Source organism: Larimichthys crocea, chromosome III (assembly GCF_000972845.2).
Source record: "Larimichthys crocea isolate SSNF chromosome III, L_crocea_2.0, whole genome shotgun sequence".
Classification (NCBI taxonomy): domain Eukaryota; kingdom Metazoa; phylum Chordata; class Actinopteri; family Sciaenidae; genus Larimichthys; species Larimichthys crocea.
In genome coordinates this window covers 1,843,332-1,859,519 of record NC_040013.1, presented here as the reverse complement: position 1 = coordinate 1,859,519, position 16,188 = coordinate 1,843,332, and the positions used below count along the sequence as shown (strand labels likewise).

Here is a 16,188-nt window from a genome sequence, read left to right as displayed (position 1 = left end):
ATCATCAAGGTTTAAGTGCCTGTCTCTGCAGTGAGTTTGTATTTTTGCATAAATTTCTCTTGGAGAATTTTCTCTGGTCTCAATATGAAAAGTTCAAAAGGTTAAAATAACAACAGCACACCAGCTGAGTGTTTTAGAGTGAACTTCCCCTTTAAAAAAGAAGTTTAAGCACTTTAGAAAAAAGGTTGGATATGAGATTCATTTGGCTGCTAGAAGTTGACATTTGAGGTGAGCTGACACGTCTCCACCCACCAGTCTTTACACTGTGTATTTGCAATGCATATAGTTTATTTAGTTCATAAACCATGCCACTGTCCGGCCTCAAGCAGGGTGGTTATGTTGTCTCAGAACTTAATGCCTCCTGGTGACCGAGTAAGCGTTGCAGAGTAAAGAGTGTGCCAGTCGTACCTTGCAAGCTCAAGGAGGGCAGCCTGAATCTCCACTCGTGTCCGCCTGATGTGGTCCTCCAGGTCCCTTCTTGTTCTGTAAACATTAAATCAGGATATTCGATGATGTTCGAGATTTTAAAAATGTGTTTAAATCTCAGAGAAGGCAGACAACATCTGGCGGCACGCACCTTCCTTGTAGGCTTTCTTTATATCCAGGATCTTCTGTTGGTTCTGGAAGCCAAAATCTCTATGAGGTGTCCTCGTCTGTGCCCAGACCCTGAGGGAAGGACGCATGGTCGATTTTTCATTGTTAATATGATTAAGAGCAGAGGAGAGGAGAGGAGAGAGAGAGACAGAGAGCGAAGTTTATTCAACCTGCCCAACTCAAACAAACACATTCTTTCACCGTCCCGTTAAGAAAAAACATAGATGAATATGTGGAAGTGGGTGGATTGTCACCACACACCCAAAAATAAACAGATGAGGAGAGGTCGCTCAAATGATCCTGAAGTGTGTGTGTGTGTGTGTGTGTGTTTGTGGGTGTGTGTGTGTGGTGTGTGTTTGTGTGTGTACCTTCATGCCAGTTTTCAGCTGCGGCATCGTACTGGGCCGGTGTTTTCAGCAGAGCCAACACCACGTCCTCCAGATTCCCTTCCGAGCGCTCTTCAGCACCGTTTCCAGAGGCTGAAATAAACACAGTGTTTGAGATCCGTGTGTGTGGTGTGTGTGTGGTGGTGTGTGTGTGTGTGTGTGTGTGTGTGTTTGTGTGTGTGTGTACTGATTAGGTGTGCTTCACCTTGCCGCTGGCTGCTGGTAAGCCTCTTGATCTGCTGCCTCTGCTCGTTGCTCCCTTTTCACCAGGATTTCAATGATGGTTTGTCTCGTCCACAACTGCACAGGAGGGCGTGAGCAAAGATCAGTTCTGTTATCGTGAATCTGCCACGACAGGAAATAACATGCGATGAAATAAGACACATTCACACACTTCAGGAGCAATTTGGGCTCAGCATCTCCAACATGCCGACTGGGGAGCGGGAACGAAACCAGCACCACTACTGATTATCTGATTAGTGTACGACCCGCCTACTTACTCCTAAACCTCAGCCGAAGAAATACTCATGAAGTAAAAAATATTAATATATAAACTCATCTTTTTAGTCTGGCTTTTACTTTACTAGATTTATTTATTTGTCTATTTCTAACAGATTTATATCACTACTATTATTTATCTAGTTAATAGTTGTCTGTTTTACACATTTTAATTTGTTCGATTAATATTAGCGTTGGTTATATTTAATCAGTGTGATTTATTCAACCTGTTTTACGTTGCTGTGTTTGTACCAATACAAAGTCTAACTGATTGATAAATTAAAATAAAATAGAAAAATTGTAACATATACTAAAGACAGATATGCATGAAGAATCATTTCACAGAAATCATGTGCACGTTACTAATACACACACACACTAAAATATATTTATTTATTTACACTGTACAGTCGCCTCCTGCTGTACATCTGTAAAGAATGGTATACACACAGGAGTACTGTACAGTGTAGATAAATAAGTCCGATGTTTATGAGGATATACAGTGCCACTTTATGTTGATGTGTTTTCTGCTGCTGAAGAAGCTGCGTAAGTCTCACAGTCTCCTGCAGGAGGCGAGGGTACTAACTTTACTGTATTCAGTGGCGCGGCCCAACAAAGAGAGGAGTCAGACTTTCCACCCCACAGTCGCTGTTTTACAGTAACGGTGCGTGTTTGCCAGCAGAGGGTGTCACAGCTCTTACAACATCGAACAACAGACAGAGCCGAGACGTGTTCACACACGCTGCAGAGCTTCAAAGTAGGAATCTCAAAGTCCACCTTTGGTCTTGATGGCCTTCTCCAGGACTGCCGCGTCTCCATTGGCACAGAAATTGGCCGCCGGGGTCACCGTCCCCTCCTTCTTCAGGACCTGAGAGGACACACACACACAAACACAGATTATTGTGTGTTTGGTAATAATTGGAGTTGTGCTTTGGTGGTGTGTGTGTGAGGTGTGTGCATTTTTTAAAATGCCTTAGATACATGAAGTATGATGAGTGACAGTTTTTGTGCCTCTCTGCCTTTCTGAGCCGCCTCCAGAACCACGATGGTGCCCTTTAAAATGCCTGCACACTCCCTGTTGGACTGAACTCAACAAAAAACAGCAGAGTCAGACACACAGACTCTTGTGAACCTTGTGCAATTTTCTCATATCGGTTACGAAAACAGGGAAAGCAGAAGTCGTATATATCTGTTTATAAAGGGAGGGGCGCAAATTCCTGCTTCTATGAGTCACACACTCCACGGCTTAGTATGGTCACTCTCTCCATTGCTTTAAGTCATAGTGCAGACTGCGCACTTATTACAACCCATCTTTCTTTCTTCTTGCCCTCACTCCCTTTCCTTCCCCTCCTCCTCCTAAATCCACTAATTCATTCCTTTCTTACTATCTTAACACTCCTCTCCTCTCTTCCTCCCTCGTACTCTGCCTGTCATTCTTTCCACCCGAACATACCACAGGAAGAGAAAAAAGGAAAAAAAAACACCGGGTTTGCCTTAGCAACTGGAACACAACCACAGAGTTACATACTGAGTCATCGGGCATTCCCATATAGTCGTCTGCTCCAGAAGGCACTGATGAAAGCCATGGTGGGCGATGGGGTCTGTCTGTACAAGGGGAGAGGACAGTAGAGAAGATGTCACATTTAGAAAAAGTACATGAGAAGTGCATGAACATGTTGGTTCCACTGAGCCGAGCGAGTTCTTATCTTCTTAAAATGTTCCTCAAGCCTCTGCATTTTACTCTAGGTTTATGTTAGTGGTTTTCCATTATGGCAGCATTGTGGACAGCCTGGCCACACCCACGATCAACTCAGATATATAGGTAGACTGTGCTACCTATATAGATCCATTCTACTTTCATTTTATTTTTAAATAAAACCCTCCACACTTTGCCTTGTCAAATGTCTGTTTTCCCAACCACACCCTCACAGATTACATCAGGACCTTAAGGCAAGGCGTCCTAAAGTCATCACATCTTGAACCAAACTTTCACCAAAACTCTCCAAAACAAACTAAAGCTGCCGAAACAGACTGTACATTTATATTTTAGAGAGAGAGAGAGAGAAAAAAAGTGACTTACGTTTGGCTTTACAGGGAAGAGGTTTGTCTCACTGAGTTTCCCAGGGGCTTGTAGCGACCGAGAGAGATATTATAACTGGTGGTAACCCCACCTGTAACGGGTCCAGCCCATCCACCTCTCCACAAGGCTGCCATTGGATGCTGCGCGCAGCAGAGCGCAGCCGTGCGTAAAAACGAGGAAGAGTTTCTCCAGCTGACTGAAGCGGTCACACATGCTGACCGAGTTTTAGCTCGTAATGTTTCCTAATAGTGGAAATCTCATGAAAAAATCCACGTGTGAAGAAGTTTATGATGACTCATTTTGTTCCACTTTGATTCTTGGGTTCTTATAATGAGGTTTTAATGCAACATACGGAATTTATTCTAATATTTAACCTGCTTACTATCATCTACTATGTTGTTTTGTTATTGATGCAATAGCTTTAGTTTGAAGCAAAATGTTTATTTTACAATTGAGCGCCCCCAGATTCAGAGTTTAATCCCACTGTGGTAAATATTGACGGCTGTACTCGGTATTTGTTCTGATTACATTACTTATGATCAACTTTGGTAACAGCCAAACATCAAGTAAGGTAAAAAAAAAAAAAAAAAAAAACGCTTGCCCAGCTCCGGTTCTGGCATGACACAGGGCCAACATTGTAGTACACACAACAACACGCCCCGTGGTCTGAGCTCACAATCCAGAGCTGACAAACTGAGCATTAACTGACAGCAGTACAGATTTACAACACGTCTTAGCAACACTTTATAGATATGTGCTCCTCCACGTCTCGGTAATGTTTTCACTGCTGGAATCCAACCTTGATGAATGGTTGTTGACACTGCTGTTATCTCTCCTCTTGCAAGAATGTTATCAGGAGGTTACTGAAGTTATAACGCCACTAAGTATCGATCTGTAGGACCCCTGATCTCAGCAAGAATACCTGTAGGTACGACTGAGGTAAAGAGCACCCTGTGTTCTTAAAAAGAGTCTGCCTGTGGCGTGATGAGGTAATGAGTTTCTTTAAGGTGTGGTGGGTTGTCATGACAGCACAGCCCTGGGCCTGACGCTACCTGCAGGCTACGTGCCTCAACAGAGGGTGATGCTTTCACACAGCTGAGACTGAGCCGGGATAATGACGGATGACTACATCGCTCGAGCCCAATCATAGTTTGAGTCATTGAACTGTGAGGTAGAGTCCAAACAATCAAACTTCACAGGCCCTTGATGACGTCAGAGCAGGGTTTGGATTGTATGTTAATTAAAAATCCATCTGTCCTCTGTCCTCCAGTGTCTGTCCAACACTGACACAGAGTCATGGTATTTTGAGTTTGTCATTTCCTGATAAACCATGAAAAGTTGTTGATGATGTCATCTTGTACCCGGGGGGCGTGTGAACTAATTGCATCCAATGAAGCGCTTCTCTCGCCTGATGCCGCCGGAGCAGGCGCTTCCTGTTTGATATAGTCTATGTATGTGCTTTTCCCTCTGATCTCTTCTGGCGGCTCAGTAACGACCCAAGGTGCCTCAACGACCCACAGGTGACCTCAACGCCCACAGGTGCCTCAACGACCCACAGTGTCCTCAACGACCCACAGGTTGTCCTCAACGACCCACAGGTGACCCTCAACGACCACAGGTGTCCTCAACGACCCACAGTGTCCTACCCACAGGTGACCTTAATGCCCCACGTGACCTTAACGGACCCACAGGTGACCTTAACGACCCACAGATGTCCCAACGATCCACCGTGACCTTAACGCACACAGGTGACCTCAACGACCCACAGGTGACCTTAACGACCACAGGTGACCTTAATGACCCACAGGTGACCTTAACGACCCACAGGTGTCCTCAACGACCCACAGGTGACCTTAACGACCCACAGGTGACCTTAACGACTCACAGGTGTCCTCAACGATCCACAGGTGACCTTAACGACCCACATGTGACCTTAACAACCCACAGGTGACCTTAACGACCCACAGGTGACCTCAACGACCCACATATGTCCTCAATGACCCACAGTTAACCTCAATGACCCACAGGTGACCATAACAACCCAGACTTTGAAACTGGATCATATTTTATACAATGTCTAAAGTAACTAAACACTAATTAACTGCTTCTAACTGAATCTGCTGCTAGAAGAACAGAACTGGGCTCAGCAGCCAGACCGGACCAGGTTCAAGCACAGCCTTTGAGACCAACAGGGAAAAATGTTACACTACCAAGGTGGTACATGCCAGGAGCCTAACCCGTCAAGAGAACCACCTCGGAAACCAATGGTTTCAGAAGTTGTGTGTCTGGAAGGTAGAGGCTGACATTAGCTCATAGCGCTAGTCCAATGCATAGCAGTGGGGGAGTAACGCTTACTTGCTATTGGCTACTGTAAACACTTCTTTTTTAGGAGGTACATGGAGACTGCGCTTCAGTAAATATGTCATATGATGTTGTCTTCATCACAACACAACCTCCACAAAGGCCGCACTCCTCAGTGCTTCACCTGGATGTAGGTAACCCAGTGTGGGGATGTGTGGGGTCTCCAGGAAAACAAATACAAAGAATGAAGTGAGTGTGAAAGAGCATCTAGTTACAATCTCTATCTTACACACGAGAAACCTGAGGACTGTTTGGGGCATCTTTTTACCAGCAGCGAGCTCTGTGGGGTTTAAGCCAGTAACTAATGAAACTCCATCTCTGCAGGTTTAATATTTAAAGACTGTTGAGAGTTTGGTTCCCCTTAGAGATCGGGACTCTCGCGTGCTGGTCAGCACAGCAGCACACAAGCTGCACTGAATCATACCGGACGGATCTGAACTGCTCCCAGACCAGGTATTCATTTTAACATGTTGTCTTGTCATGGACTCTCTTGAAAGTAACACTGTTAATGATGGATCCATGTGTATATTTTGATATTTTAGATCGTGTAGGTCAGTTTCACTGCAGTGTCATGCAGATTTCAGTCCATTCAAGTCACTTTGTTTTGTAAAAGAACTGGCATGGTGCCAATTCATGCCAAGATTTGTGCTCTGACGGCATGAATCAGGAAATTTCAAAGAACAAACGTTGGGTTTTTCCTGTTCAGAAGCTTGAAGCAGCTTGGAGAGAGGCTGACAAAAGGATTACGCTCCCTGAGTGAATGTGCTGTGTGAGCTTCTTGACATCTGCAAATAGTTTGAGGGTTGAACAAGAGTTTATCATAGATTGAAGTATTACTGGGTTTTTTCAGTTGCATATAAATTGAAATATTAGCATCGTCATGGTTTTAAAACATTTGAACTCTCTGTTCTTTGCAGATTTTGACCCAGTTGCATATATTTGCTCACCAAAGAGCATCCACGCACTCATATTCACAATGTACGGAGCTGAGAATGGATATGCACTGACCTTCCTGGGAAAGAAAGTAGGGAGACATCACACTGTGGCCCCCGCAGGCAAACAACGTGAGTGCAAAACACAGCAACAACTAATAAACATCTACAACAGTGGCAGTGTTCATCTGCATGGTGGTGTTTGCGTGACATCCATATGTTCATTTCTGTATCAGATATCAGAGTATATGTTGTTGAAGAAGCCGCACTGAGTGATGAACAGGTGAAGTTAGACGAGGTTTAAATATTTTAGCTGCTTGGCTGCCTCCGTTGTGAAGCAGCGGCGCACTCAGTGTAGCAGAACAAACATAACTCATTGTTCCTGACAGGGTCTGCTTGGAGATCTGGATACGAAGGCCAGCCGGGTTCTACTAGAACCACATTTGCAAAACAGACCGACGTGTGCACGCTTATCTTTACTGTCAGTGGCAAAACAGCTGGTGTCAGTCCAGCTGTAGCAGAATGTTTTGAGTGTGCTTTATATACACTTATATATGTGTACATGTGTATTTGTACATGCACACAGAGGCCTGTGGGTTCTTATAGGATATATAAAGACTGGCATGCATTCTGCATTTATCATCTTCTGTCCAGATGTTTTAATATCTGTTCTCCTGCAGCAGCTGTTTTGAAACTGTTCACCTAACCGTCTTGTCAGTGGTTAAAAATTGTTAAATTGTCTTATATCGATCTATATTCTGCTCTATCCAAAGTGAAACCAGTGCACAAGTGTTAAAAAACTGCAGTTCCTCTAACGTCCACTTGAGTCTGGCTCCAGAAGTGAGTCAGTCTCCATAAGTCCCCATGTTCAAATGTCCAACTTCACAGCAGAAATAAACATGTTTACAGCCTGGTACTGGAATTTATATACAACTCACCTGTTCACATTATATTAAGGCTTAAAGTTATGCAGGATTAAGAGCGTGGACGCTTTGATTGACAGGTGTGTGATGTTACAGGTGGCTCGTTTGAGCAGCCAGGCTTGAATTTCCAGGGGCGGATCCACGACTTTGACAGTTTAGATTAGACAGGAGACAGTAGAGGTAGACATATAGTCTATGGTTCTATCTTAACGTATTTCATCAATAGTTTGTCTTTTACTGCGTATCTGAATTTGCTTTTCACGTCATTCTCCATCTACTTGTTTCATTTTTCTCAGTTGCCTGGGAGACGACTAACAGGTCGACCTGCCCCGAGGACCCCGAGGTGTCCTTACGCCCTAGACGGGTCCCAGTGGCAGCGCAGGTGATGGAGGATTTACCGGGCAGTGTGCCAGAGCTGAAGGATGAGAGGCCGTGTCCAATAATTCACAACACACAGTTTGACCAGTACGAGGACAGCGCGGCAGGTCAGACCAGTAAACGTCCCCCAACAAGCACAGACAGGCGATCACAGAGGTGTAAACTGTATAAACTCATATAAAACCTTCGGGGTCATTCACCTCTGCCTGCTCACTCAGGTGTTTGGTGTCTGTAATTCCTGACATAACTTCTGTTTCTCCACTAAAAGGTGTTTCTGGAAGGAAAGTAACAGCATGACGGAACGCCCACATTCCTGTATGAGGAGACAAAGAGGGGCGCGGGTGGGATGGGAATGTGAGAGACAAAACGTGGTGAAATATTCACAGTGTGAGGCGTCTGTCAATATTTTAGATAAGCCTGGCTTCAAAACTTCAAACTGAAAATAAACAGGGACTAACTAGTGAATGGAAAACGACTCCAGTTATTGAAGTGATCTACATTTTGAAATGTAAATATAAACCGCATGCTAATCACGTCATAAAGATGTAAAACATGTTTTAAATCGAATGAATAAAATGTTAATGTCTTCACTGAGATTTATGTGTTTGATTTATTCATTAAAATGATAAATGTGTTATAAACAAATATTCTGTGCAAGACAGCAGCAAGGGGAACGTGCTGAGTGTTTGGTGATTGGTTGGTTTGGTTTGTTCACCCAACACCCAATAAAACTATTTAACGAGCCTGACTTTCATTTGTACACAATAATGATGAAATACCTGAATATTAAAGTCAACAACAGCTGATATCACTGCCTAGTCCAACAGCAGTCAGCCCAGCTCAGCGTCTGTCTTTCAGCCTCGCTCACTCTCTCCTTTTCTCTTCTTAGCTTCCTCCGTCAACGTCCTCTTCGCTCTCTTCTCCTCTGCCATTATGTCCATAGAGGCTGCTGAGCCCGGTTACATTGGCCTCTAACCCTAGCTCCAGTTCTGGCACGACACTGGCTTCACTCCGGGCCTGTAAACCTCTTCTTCTTCACTCCCCCTGTGCTCTGAGCTCACAGCCCGGCTAACAAACTGAGCTAACAGCAGCTACAGCTGTCAGCAGTTTACTTCACTGTCCATCATAAACTCTGTAAATCACAGAGAGTTGAGGCGGAGCAGCCGGAGGACATCAGAGGGAAAACCAGAAAACATTTCCTCCATAAAATATGATCCAGTTTCACCAGAATCAGTGAAATAGTTGCTGCTGTGTGACTTAGTGCCGTAAAGCGTTACGTACTTCTCCCGACCCGGAGCCCAAAGTTACATAGTGTGAGAACAGACGTCTTTCTCTCTTATTATGATGATGATTTATGATGCAACTGTTTAGTATTAAAAGGCGTGTCAAGAACATTCACTACATAGCAAAATAATTCGGTAATCGAACAAAATGTGTGCCCAGGTTTGCTGCTCCTCTTCTTTCTCCCGCCTTTCACTCCTCACGCTGTTCTCCAACATTTGCTTCCTTGTTCAAGCTGTGATTCATCACAAAACTCTGTGGATGAGGAGGTGGTCTGCGTTCAGACGCTGGTTGGGCGTAAATCGAAGGAAACGCCCTAGACAAGAGGTCAAGGTGTGTGAAGGGAGGGATGATGATGAGGCAGAAAGATGTACTGAGGTTGAGTTACTGAGATTCGCTGCATGTTACTCCTGCAGGCTCGTCAGACACTCAGCTGTCGGACGGCAGTGACCCAGAAGCCGAGAGGTCACAAGATGACAAGATCTACATCCCGTATGAGTCCGCTGAACTCTGCTTCACTCAGGTGAAATAATGAGCATCGTCACGGGAAAGCACAGTGAGATTTTATTTATAACAGGATCAGTCTATACAAGCCAGCTGTGTTCAGCTGTGAGATGCACAATGAACACTCTGTCAGACTCTCTGTGTCGGGCTCTTTCTCGAGCTCACGTGACTGCCGTGATGCTGCTGGTGTGACCCTGCAAGGCATTTCATCACTATGTTCTACCAGGATGTTATTCTGTGTTGTATAAACTCCAAAACAGATAGCCGAGGACATGGAAGCCCTGCAGAGGAGGCACCTGGAAATGGTGCAGGAGATGGAGGAGAACTTTCAGATCACGGCACGAGAGAATCAGGTGAGGAGGCATATGAGTGAGAGAGGAGATAAGGCCTAACACATTGGTAATACAAAGCTTCTTGTGTGATCAGGCGTGGACCGTGCAGAGGATCACATCTCACTACCAGAACAAGATGAGCACTCTGAGGAGAATCCTGAACATCTACCAGGGGAAGGTGGAGAAGAAGAGCGTTGACTGTGAGAGGAGAGTCGCGGTCAGTGATGTTCACCTCTCACCTTCAGACCCAACCAGACCCTGTCCTGTTTTCTGCAGCTGAAACTCTCTGACTTCAAACTTTAAACAGCCGTATGCACTTCTCTCCTCGCCTCATCCTGTTTCCTGCAGGCCCTGACCGCACAGAACGAGCAGCTGCAGGAGGAGCAGCGAGCGGAGAGGAGGAGGAGCAAAGAGGAGGCCCTGCAGTGGAACAGAGAAAAGGTTGGAGAGGACTGAAACTCTCATGTCTTCCTCTGAACTGGAGCACACCCTTGTGGACAAATCTGAGTATAACAGGCAACTTCAACTTTGTTTCTTGTTTCTTTTTAGAGCAAAATGATGGAACTGTTCTCCAACAGGATGGATGTTCTGCACACCCACCAGGCGTCCAGTGAGTCTACATGCATCCATGGATATCTAAAGTCACCTTTACATTTTAACACCTTTATTAATGCGAGGTGACGCTCAACAGCCCTGCAGGAGCTGCAAATGGCCAGAGAGGAAGTGGGGAAGGTCCAAGAAATGTTGACCGTATCCTTACAGGAGCAGGAAGCCGCTAAGGAAAGCGAAATCTCTGAGAAAGAGCTTTTAGCACAACAACTGGTGGGTTGGAATGAGTTGCACTCTCAGCATGCTGTGGTAACAATCTGACAGAACCACATTAAACATGTCAGTGCTGGCGTCCAATTATGTGAAATATGAACAGCTGTACACGAGTATTTGTTCTGATTACATTACTTATGATCACCAGCAGCAGCTGTTATCACTGACTAGTCCAGCAGCAGTCAGCCCAGAACCAGAACCAGAACCAGCAGCAGCTGTTATCACTGACTAGTCCAGCAGCAGTCAGCCCAGCTCGGCGTCTGTCTTTCAGCCTTTTATTTCACCAAGCTCTCACCAACCACTAAAAGTCAGTCCCACATTTACTCTTGTCCGGCGGCTTCTTGCTCGCTCACTCTCTCCTTTTCTCTTCTTAGCTTCCTCCGTCAGCGTCCTCTTCACTCTCTTCTCCTCTGCCTTTATGTCCATTGTGCCTGCTAAACCTGGTTACATTGGCGTCTTACCTAGCTCCAGTTCTGGCACGACACTGGCTTCACTCCGGGCCTCTTCTTCTTCTTCCCAGTGGTCCAAAACACCTGCGGTAAAAACACTAATACTCCCCCGGTGCTCTGAGCTTACAGTGCAAACAGCCCGGCTACCAAACTGAGCTAACAGCAGCTACAGCTGTCAGCAGTTTACTTCACTGTCCATCATAAACTCTGTAAATCACAGAGAGTTGAGGCGGAGCAGCCGGAGGACATCAGAGGGAAAACCAGAAAACATTTCCTCCATAAAATATGATCCAGTTTCACCAGAATCAGTGAAATAGTTGCTGCTGTGTGACTTAGTGCCGTAAAGCGTTACGTACTTCTCCCGACCCGGAGCCCAAAGTTACATAGAGTGAGAACAGACGTACGAGTGACAGAGACACCGTTCACCTGATCACAGGTCAGTGTGGGTAACAGATGTTTAGGAGAGAAAAGTTACACAATGTTCCTTCAAGTTGTTTCTCTCTGCAGGAGTCAGATCCGACACTAGAGGGGGCTAAAGCCCGTCTGGCGCAGCTGAAAGAGAGGCTGTATCAGAGGGAGAGAGAGATCACCGAGCTGCTGGAGGAAGAGAGGACGCCGGTGCCTCCCATCGCTCTGCCTTACTGCACCATTCTGCTTCCCACATTGATACACAAGGTGCAGCTCAGCTGTTAAACTATAAATATAAACTTTAGTCTGTTCTGATACCAAAAGATGCTCATTCTGTTTTCCAGGCTCATGAAATCTGCAGGGCAGTGCCTGAAACCAGAGTTCTTCTGAAACTGATAGGCGAGGAGAACCAGCTCGCTCTGGCCGAAGCCAGAGAGAAACTGGACCATCTGCACGCCGAGGAAGACAAAGAGTATAAGACCACCAGAGAAAGAGCCAGAGTCAAAAATGAGCCAGTTATCATGTCATTCATTTGATTTATTATCTATTTTTCAGGTCAGATGAATATGAGTCAACTTTGTCTTTACTACAAGAAACAGTGAGGGAATACGAGGCCACTCAGTTGGCTTTGCGCTTCATCAAAACTGGAGAAAGTCCTGAAATAAATGGTAAATAATTATTTTAAATATGAATCATCTATCGTGCATTCAACCGTCCTTTGACCTTTAACCTTTAACTCATTCAAATTGGTGTTTTTTTTAAACTTTTGTCTTGCTCAGAATCCGACGCAGTCACAGAACTCGAGGCCGTCTTGGGACGAGGGGCGGTCCGAACCACAGAGGGAGTGAAGCTCGTCGGGCAGCAGCTTCTCTCGCTGCAGGATCAGGTTGGTCGGGTCAAAATCTCACATCAGGTCCATTTTAAAGCAACATTATGTGAGGTTTGGTATTTACTCCTCTTGCACGCTCACTCTCCTTTCCTCTTCTTAGCTTCTCAAAGTCCTCTTCGGTCTCTTAGCCTATGCCATGTATGCAGAGGCAGCTGAGCCCGTATAGATTGCCTGGCTCTGGTTCTGGTACGAGATCAGCTGCGCTCCCCCTCACCCTAGGCCTCAAAACCTCCTCCAACTGGTGGTACTGGTGGAACTGTAAATACCAAAGCTCAGTGTCCAGGCAGCACAGGCTGAGCTGACAGTTAACTTACTTTAGCAACAAGTCAAGCTTTCAGTCCATCAGGAAACTGTATTTCAGAAACATTGCCCAGCTCCTGTTCTGGCACGACACGAGCTCGGAATGACAGAGGTACCATTAGTCACATAATGTTGTTCGAAAAACACATCATAAATGAAGGAGTCATTATTGTTTCTATGATGCATGAAGTGAAATGTTTTCTCTCAAGCTGAAACAAATCAAAGAGGAGAAAAATAAAATCGTCGAGAACTACACTTCAGAAAGAACAATGAGGAAGAAGTACTACAACATGGTGGAAGACATGAAAGGTAAGGCCCTCTCAGTTTAACCCTCACTGAGTTTTCTTTACATTATTGAGGTTTTATTTTGTCTTAGGCAAAATCAGAGTGTTTTGTCGGATTCGACCGGTGAGTCGGGCGGAGGTTGCACAGGGTGGCGCCATCGTCGTGGAGAAAACAGATGAGTACTCGGTCACCGTGGAAACCCCTCGGGGGCAGAGGGAGTTCCAGTTTGACAAGGTGTTCACCGCCGAAGCCTCTCAGGACGACCTGTTTCTTGACGCGAGCAGGTGAGAGGGAAATGTATCATGAACAATGGGCCACAAATCTTTTGATTCTGATACTTCATAGAACAAATTTGAGCCTGAAGTTTGGGATATACTTCCCACACAGGCTGATCCAGTCGGCTATGGATGGCTACAACGTCTGTATCTTTGCATACGGCCAGACAGGCTCGGGGAAGACCTTCACCATGGTTGGGGACAAGGACCAGAAGAACCCTGGGATCATGCCGAGATCTTTTAATGCCATATTTGATATCATACAGGAGAACAGAGCCAAATTCGAATTCAAGGTAAGAGACGGTATATCACCAGTGTAATTAGATCTCATTTAGGACATCAGATGTTCCTGTGCCTCTTCATCCTGTAACCTCAGGTTTCAGCCTATATGCTGGAGCTGTACAACGACAAGCTGCAGGATCTCTTTGTGAGCCTGCCCGGTGAGGCCCATGCACAGTCCCAGTCCCAGTCCCATGGCCAGGCCAGGCGGGTCGAGATCAAGAGGAACAGAAAGGGAGTTGTGTTCGCACAAGGAGCAGAGACAAAGGAGGCCTCCAGTGCCCAGGAACTCTACGCTCTGTTCCAGCAGGCCTGCGCCAACCGACACATCTCTGCCACCAGTGAGTCCTTGATGCTGTGCCATGCCACCCAGTTCAATCAGGGCTCTGTTAAATGGTTTGGCTTAATTGTGTTAGCTACAGTTACAGTGTGAGGGCGCAGCAGCTGGGTACATGATTACTGGACTGGGTGGTGAGTGGCAGAGCAGCCAAACTGTAAATCAGCAAACTGTTGGAGGTTCAAAGAACTTTTGAGCTTCCCAGGGTTGCTAAGGCCGGCATCTGTCCCTTTCAGTAGATATCTCTCCATCAGAGCTCATAGCTGCTCACATTCTGTTCATAATTATTATGAAGTATTTTGGCCATATCTTACACATTGCCCCATTAAGCCATTGACAAATATTTGGGAACCTTTTTTTCATGGTGAATGTTCCCCCAGAGATGAACGTGGAGAGTTCCCGCTCCCATCTTCTTGTTGGCATCATGGTGGAGAGCAAGAATCTGACCAATGGGAGTGTGTGCAAAGGGAAGCTGAGCCTTGTGGACCTGGCAGGCAGTGAGAGAGCAGCCAAGACTGGAGCCAAGGACCACCAGCTTAAGGTTTGCTTCGATGTTTTGTTTTAATTATAAAGATGATTTATCAGATGTTTTCTCATGAACTCTGTAAATTCTCTGCAGGAGGCCAACTCCATTAACAAGTCTCTGAGTGCTCTGGGTGATGTGATCTCAGCCTTGTCTGCTGAGCTGCCCCATGTACCATACAGGAACAGCAAGCTGACGCAGGTCAGTGTCGTAAAATGAACCTTAAGCTGCGTGTGATTCCTCACATGACCTGTGCATTTCACCTCCTCTCAGGTGATGCAGGACTCCCTGGGCGGAAACGCCAAAACCCTGATGATCGTCAACATCTCTCCTTCAGAATGCAACCTCGATGAGACGCTCACATCCCTCATGTAAGAGACAAAGAGAGAGGGAGAATTATCTTTTCATTTATTCAAATGCTAACAAACTAACAACACCCGAATGTCCTGAACCTTCCAGTTATGCAACAAGAGCGAAGAACATAACCAACAATGTTCAGAGAAATTTGGAAAGCAAAGAGATCGCCCAGCTAAAAGAGGTGCGTGGAATTTGTTACAACGATGTTGCAAAATGTTCGACGGAGTATTCTGAATCTATTTGTGTTTTCTTTTTCCTGACAGGTGATCATGAAGCTGAGATCAGGACAAACAGTGGAAGACGAGGATATCTGAAAACAATAAACTGGGATATTTGGACCATGTCTTGAGTGGCGTCTTGTCATTAATTGAGTTGCATGGTATTATCAAGTATTAATACCATATTGGGGAAAATAACTAGAGAGTCGACAACTTTGCCAACAGCCAAACATCAACCAGGTCCCCAGCAGCAGCTGATATCACTGCCTAGTCCAGCAGCAGTCAGCCCAGCTCGGCGTCTCTCTTTCAGCCTTTTATTTCACCAAGCTCTCACCAACCACTAAAAGTCAGTCCTCTTCCTGGTGGTCCAAAACGCCTGTGGTACAAACACTAACACTCCCACCTGCCGGACTATGAGCTAACAAACTGAGCTAACAGCAGCTACAGTTGGCAGTAGTCTACTTTACTGTCCATCAGGAAACTGAGAGTTGCATTACGTGCATGCCAGAGTCAGTGTAGCATCAACAGGAGTTAACATCTGTAACTAAAGCAGAGACTAGAGTAAAAAGTACAATATCTTCCTCTGAGATGTGGAGTAAACTTGTATAAAATGGAACTTTGATGTACTTAGTTACATGCCACCACTGGGGATGGATGACATCACTCCAGGGGCACTGGCTGGTTGCATTCAGGGGGATTGCGTGCAGTTTGTAAATGGGAGCGTCTACAGAATGAGGCCCCCACAGTTACAGGGCCCCACGTGTAACTGAAGAGGCA

At 45.6% G+C, this 16,188-nt stretch overlaps 1 protein-coding gene and 1 long non-coding RNA gene across 3 annotated transcripts; both read left to right on the top strand.

The window, feature by feature from the left end:
• Positions 1–6,293: 6,293 nt before the first annotated feature.
• On the top strand, positions 6,294–8,594 carry LOC113745650 (uncharacterized). Its single transcript, XR_003462299.1, has 3 exons — positions 6,294–6,372; positions 6,837–6,983; positions 8,071–8,594. It is a non-coding gene; the product is annotated as an uncharacterized LOC113745650 (long non-coding RNA).
• Positions 8,595–9,695: 1,101 nt separating this feature from the next.
• Positions 9,696–15,532, top strand: kifl (kinesin family-like). 2 transcript variants are annotated; one of them, XM_027278025.1, is made up of 20 exons: positions 9,696–9,766; positions 9,850–9,956; positions 10,198–10,290; positions 10,364–10,486; positions 10,618–10,710; positions 10,819–10,879; positions 10,961–11,091; positions 12,048–12,215; positions 12,293–12,420; positions 12,504–12,616; positions 12,728–12,834; positions 13,347–13,446; positions 13,514–13,706; positions 13,810–13,990; positions 14,074–14,317; positions 14,694–14,854; positions 14,933–15,037; positions 15,110–15,207; positions 15,296–15,374; positions 15,457–15,532. In XM_027278025.1, exons 3-20 carry the CDS (start codon positions 10,210–10,212, stop codon positions 15,505–15,507), a joined length of 2,217 nt encoding a protein of 738 aa, XP_027133826.1. In that variant the 5' UTR covers positions 9,696–9,766; positions 9,850–9,956; positions 10,198–10,209; the 3' UTR covers positions 15,508–15,532. The 2 variants fall into 2 exon arrangements, with proteins under 2 accessions (XP_027133826.1, XP_027133827.1); XM_027278026.1 differs by lacking the exons at positions 9,696–9,766; positions 9,850–9,956 and having other exon boundaries at positions 10,106–10,290.
• The last annotated feature ends 656 nt before the right edge of the window (positions 15,533–16,188 follow it).

Coding starts and splice junctions, on each gene's coding strand:
- kifl (XM_027278025.1), top strand. CDS start 10,210: ATGGAAGCCCTGCAGAGGAGGCACCTGGAAATGGTGCAGGAGATGGAG. Junction 10,291..10,363: donor TCACGGCACGAGAGAATCAG/GTGAGGAGGCAT, acceptor TTGTGTGATCAG/GCGTGGACCGTGCAGAGGAT. Junction 10,711..10,818: donor TGCAGTGGAACAGAGAAAAG/GTTGGAGAGGAC, acceptor GTTTCTTTTTAG/AGCAAAATGATGGAACTGTT.